We start from the raw sequence: 6,000 nt of genomic DNA, 5'->3' as shown, positions 1-6,000 counted from the left end.
CAGTGACTGGGGGACTGTCCTACACAGTGACTGGGGGACTGTCCTACACAGTGACTGGGGGACTGTCCTACACAGTGACTGAGGGACTGTCCTACACAGTGACTGAGGGACTGTCCTACACAGTGACTGAGGGACTGTTCTACACAGTGACTGGGGGACTGTCCTACACAGTGACTGAGGGACTGTTCTACCCAGTGACTGAGGGACTGTTCTACACAGTGACTGAGGGACTATTTCAGAGAGAGATACAGACAGACGGACAGATGGATGGATGGACTAGAAACTAGGACAAATAATTGCATTAAGTAATCTTGGATTATTCTAAAATCAAACACAGGTTAGGAGGACTAGAAAAATGGCTTGGTGATTAAGAGCACTGGCTGCTCTTCCAGAGGACCCAGATTTGAATCCCAATACAGGGTGGGTGGCTCAGAACCATCTGTAACTCCAGTTCTCAGGGAATTTAATGCCCCATTTTGGTCTCCATGGGAACCAGGCATGCCCAGGTTACACAAACACACATGCAGGTAAAACTCCCATATACACAAACACATATACACACAAACAAAAAACAAACCAATAAATAAATAAATAAATTTTAAAAATTTAAATTTGCTAAGTCTATCTTTTCTCTGGCTATAAACATGATGCTTATACTAATTCTAAAAGAAAAATTTCCATAAGTTAGATGATACTTTCTGATTTTGACAACTATGTAGTGGCTACATAAGAAATGAAATTTAAAAATACACTCTGAAGTACATAGAGATAGATAACATGTTTACAACTTACTCTCAGAACAATTCATCGAGAAAATAGGGGCCATAGCCATTTAAAAAATGTGAGCAGAGTGCTTAGGGACTCTCTGGACTATTCTTATAATTTTCTGTGACTCCAAATAATTTCAAATTTTCAAATTACAAGGAAATGTTTTCTTTATCAGAGCCTTTTCAACTTTTACAGTTCCCTTCAGAAATCAGTTCATAAAATACACCTAGATTATCCTCATCACAACAAAAGTGTACCGTGGTCTTCCCAACAACAGCAGTAACCAGTTCTTCCATCCAATTTATTCAACCAGAACAATATTTCTAAAATTCAGATCCATTTTCACACGTCAACAGCACTGCAGATGGTCACAAACGTTGTTAGGAGATTCCCAAGGAGTTTGCAACAGTCATAAGTGATGGCGCTCATGACAGTGAGAGCAAAAAGACCCACCCACCAGACAGGATCACTCGGCAGGGGTCCTCGTATGCCCCATCTGTGAACTAAAGGAATCTCATGCTTCCACTACCTGCTTTAGGAGAAGGTCAAACATGAGGATGAAACAATTTAGATTCATGTCATCATCTTCACAATCAAAATCAATAGTCCTTCCTCCTGGGTGTCCAAAGTTCTTGAAGGGGCTACGGAATGGACTACGCATGGGACTCCGGAACGGACTCTGGAAAGGGCTATGAAACGGACTCAACGTATTGTGCTGACCTCGTCGACCAGGATCAGAGGCGACACTCACCTGGAAGAAAACACATCAGCAAATGCAAGATGACCTCATGAAGGCTCCAAAGGCTCTCCTAAGGGTCCAAGACCTCTATCTGAGGTATCTGAGAACCCCGGGGAAGGCATTTCCTGTTGTGGGACCAGCTTCCCACAGGAATTTGTACTCGACCTGATATAACCCCACATAATATATAAACACAGTAGGAAACAACCACGTTTTCCTCTGAGTGGTCTGGAAATGAGTTAGAACCCTGAACAATGAAGGTGTCTGTCATCTCATTTCATCAAATGCTGTCATACTAAACCTCCGTGGCTAATATTGCCAAAACAACAAGTTGAAAATGAGAAATTTTCAAGTAAAATATTTTAAGCTAATTTCTAGAATTATAAACATAGACCTGTAGGTTGGAAGGATTTTAGAATGACCAATGGGACTATGACGATCTCACTTCCATGAGAAACGGTACGGTGGACCTACTGCGCTGGCTCTCTCCCGTGTGCCCACCCACACTCCTCAACTGTGCTTTGCTATTCTGCTCTCCACTGTGTCTCACCTGGCTCCTTTGCTGCCTGGTGTCCAAGTTCAGTCAACGGCAGGCACCAGAAGAACACCAGGGCAGCAGAGGTAAGAGTAGGGACAGTTCTTGCCACCTCTGCCTGTTCTGGGGTGCATCTGAAGCCATCACTCTAGGGCGACCTCCGTCAGCTCCCTAGTGGAGTTCCAGCTCAGGGTGGCTGCTAGAGTTCCGTATCCTTCAGCTCTGCAGGGGCAGTGGCTTCCGACTGAGCTGTCACTCACTGTGGGAGCTTCATTGTCCTTGCGCCTTTAACAGTTCTCCTAGCTCTACCCACAGCATCTCCACTGAAACCTCTCTGCTTTATTATGAGTGATAAATTCTGTGGTGGAGTCCTATGTCTGTGCATCACGCTCAACTCCTATTTTATCTCCTAAGGACCATCCTAGTAACCAAGTAGCATCATAAATATTATCCAGTTCCAGGTGAGAACGGTCGCCCCTTGTGAGTCAGAATGTGTGTTGATAGCATCACTTCCCAGGATCTAAGGTGAAGCAATTGTAAAAATGAGGATAATGGGTTCTTACAACTCTGTTACATTGTTCATTGTGAACACTACACAGAATGAAGTTACATACAACCTAAGCTTCTTATACAGCCTTTGAGTTGCAAGAAGAAGAAAACAAAGTGGGCCTCTGGTTCCTATCAGACAGGCAATCAATGATCCCTCTTAAAAAAAAAAAAAAAAAACGAATAAAAACTATATAGACTATGATCCCATGAGCTCATGAGGGTTTGTGGTCCCCAGATGTCAGTGGAATGGCTGTGGGAATGTTCTGGAGACAGGCCTGCTGTGCAAAGCATTGAGATCATTTACCTCTCAGGAACTGCTCATGGTCGGAGAGGTCCCTTCACCTACATAAGCTCCTTCAGGTCCTCTGTGGGCACGGAAGCCCACTAACCGAGCTTACACATTTTTTCACCCACAGAGATGCAATAAAAAGACCTCGGCTGATTCACAGATTCTATATCACCTAAAGTCCCCACCAATTGACCATGTCTCCCCAAAATAGGATAGCAAAAAACAAAAGCAAATCACCCCATCAAAGTGAAGGATCTTGCAGGAGCTAGAAAAGAATCCCTGGTTTCCAAGAGGATACCCTGCGCCCAGAGGAAGAACATACGCTAAAGAATTGCTATCTTGTTCTCTCAATGGCAAGAGAGCACAAATTAAAAATTTTTTTTAAAGATTTATTTATTTATCATATGTAAGTACACTGAAGCTGTCCCCAGACACTCCAGAAGAGGGCGCCAGATCTCGTTACGGATGGTTGTGAGCCACCATGTGGTTGCTGGGATTTGAACTCTGGACCTTAGGAAGAGCAGTCGGGTGCTCTTACCCACTGAGCCATCTCACCAGCCCCCCAAATTAAATTTTTAAAAAGAAGAAGAAGAAGAAGAAAATGAGAACAGTAACTTACTGATTAAAGGCTACATCAAGGCTGTCTTTAGCAAATGTTTTCTTATTTAATGTAATTAAAAGATTAATGAAACGGAACACGATACAATCTTTCCAAAGAGAATTCTAATGATGCTTCTCCAAGGCCAGCGTAGCTGGCAGAGGCTTCCCACACCTTATCAAGAAGGACGCGAACTGTCATAGTGATACTTACCCTTCGAGATGCGAGGTTCCCTGACAGTTCATTGGCTCTTGATTTTCTTTGATTTGCCAATTCTTTGACAGAATTAACACCATCAGAAAACATACTTATTAAGAGTTGAAGTGGAACCGTGATATCTAACTCCGATAATACCTGAGGGATAAAGCACATGACACACAAACCCCAAAAAAGTAAATTCTCAAACTCAGAAAACTAAATCTAATATTTTCTCTAATGTCATGACAGTTATGTCATGAAAGTAAGGACATTTTGCAATACATATGAGCACAACCATTTTCAAATTATTCACACCAAGGAAATCCATTACCTTTGAGATGTCCAATTTCCACCTCCCCCCTGTCCACTAAGCTGTATTCTTTCTGCTGCCCCCTCTGATGCATCTGGAAATGTCTTCCCTCGACTAACAGCATCTGTAGCACCGGCCCCAGCCCACTCCCGCTCTGACTGAATGCTGCCTGTTGTCTTGCTCTCTGGTACGAGCTCACGTCCTCTTGGGGCAGATATACCTCATCAGGCATGAACTTTCTGCAGGTCCATGCTTTCTTTCTTCAAACAGAATAACCCCCCCCCCACACACACACACACATACACACACATTCCTCTGAGAACTTCCTCAGGGCTTTCTACAGTCAATCACCACTTTCACAGGGTTTAATTACTGCTACCATTCCTCCCACTGCCAGTGGCTTGAAGGAAGAAAGACTAAAAAAAGACGTGTTTCTAACCTACTCGTTATCAAGTGGCTTATACGAGATCCGCAAGTGTTCCACAGCTAATTATCACGAGTGAGTTTTGAACCCTATCTCACCACTCTCTTCGGTGGCTAGGCAGTACTTTGTCACCTTCCATTACAGCCTCTGCCTTCAGGGAAATGCAGAAGACCTTGGGTTTGATCACCGGCACCACAAAAAGCAAACTTAAAAAAAAAAAAAAATAGTATCCGCCAGGTGTGGTGGCACACGCCTTTAATCCCAGCACTTGGGAGGCAGAGGCAGGCGGATTTCTGAGTTTGAGGCCAGCCTGGTCTACAAAGTGAGTTCCAGGACTGCCAGGGCTAGACAGAGAAATCCTATCTCGGAAAAAAAAAAAAAGCAAAAAAGCAAAAAAGCATCCATAATCATAACTAAACATTAAATTTGCCCTCGTTTTACGAAACTGTCTAAACTTCGTGGTAGGTATTCAGTTTCACTTTTTTTTTTTTAACTGAGCATTCATTTAAAAAAAAAAATGTGTGTCCAAATGCTAGAAGGAAAGGCTGGGGAAGGCTATAAAGTTAAAAATAGAATGTGGTCCCCTGAACTGGAGGGGTTTGTAAGCAGAAGGAAAACTAAACCAAAACAACAACAACAAGAGAGAGAGAGAGAGAGAGAGAGAGAAAGAGAGAGAGAACGAGAGAGAGAGAGAGAATTAAATCTATTTAAAAGGACAGAATTCACAAAGGGAGCTGGCAAGATGCTACAGTGGGGAATGAGGATCTGGGGACCGAGAGCTACAGAAAACTTGAGGGGATGTCATAGGTGAGGCTGACTATAAAGGACTGAGCTTTTATAGACAGTGCTGCTCACTGACGGTGACACGAGAGAAAGTCATGCCAGGCGGAGAGGACACTGTGAACCATTCTGTCCACGACTAACTCTCAATCTTCCCAAGTAGAGATGATGGCTCTGAACCCAGGACACTAGTCAAAGGCAAGGCCCAAAGGCCCTATAAACTTGGTGACTTTACCCAATACATTTATACTTATTCACTACGCTACTGCTACATGTATCTGACAGGTAACCACTTATCTCTGCGCATGTGACATTCGTCTGCAGCAAATGCTCATAAACACAAAGGCTCGGGAGTCTCTGCAAAAACTCCTCCCGCTTCTCCTAGGTAGCTGAAGAGCAGTGACTAGAGGCCAGGTCGAAATGGTTGCGTCATGCACTTACGTGAAGCCAGAGTAGCGCTTGCTCCTGCACAGTGGAGGGATATCCTGTAAACCGACAGCTAATAAAACCAAACATCTCTTCCATTGAAAACGGCAGAGGACACAGCTCTATGTCAAACATTTTGCTGGAAAGCAGAGCAACAAAAGTAAGTGACCGATGGGCACACTCCAAAGACTACCATGACACTAGAGTATTTCTAACTATAACCTCAGAGAGCTCAGGCCTTTAGAGTAGTAGCCTTGTTGTTCTCACCAGGCATTTGTGTGTTTCGCTACTTTAAGAGGTGAGTTCCCATCATTAAATAGAAACGATTGTGTGGCCGTGATAACACTAATATTCACCCCGTCTGAGGCTTAATGGAAGGAACTA

General features: G+C 43.5%; 1 protein-coding gene across 8 annotated transcripts in view; it reads right to left on the bottom strand.

Annotated features, from left to right (window-relative positions):
• Positions 1-6,000, bottom strand: part of Unc79 (unc-79 homolog, NALCN channel complex subunit) — a 236,261-nt gene that overhangs the window by 109,518 nt on the left and 120,743 nt on the right. For all 8 annotated transcript variants that reach the window (XM_021178827.2, XM_029484464.1, XM_021178826.2 and 5 more), the window contains exons 16-18: positions 5,632-5,755; positions 3,692-3,832; positions 1,298-1,519 (exon numbers count right to left, since the gene is read on the bottom strand). In XM_021178827.2, the coding sequence (XP_021034486.1) occupies positions 1,298-1,519; positions 3,692-3,832; positions 5,632-5,755 (487 nt within the window). The remainder of the gene's footprint in view (positions 1-1,297; positions 1,520-3,691; positions 3,833-5,631; positions 5,756-6,000) is intronic.

This window comes from Mus caroli, chromosome 12 (assembly GCF_900094665.2).
Source record: "Mus caroli chromosome 12, CAROLI_EIJ_v1.1, whole genome shotgun sequence".
NCBI lineage: Eukaryota > Metazoa > Chordata > Mammalia > Rodentia > Muridae > Mus > Mus caroli.
The sequence above is the reverse complement of the archived record's forward strand: the minus strand, read 5'-3'. Positions and strand labels throughout refer to the sequence as shown.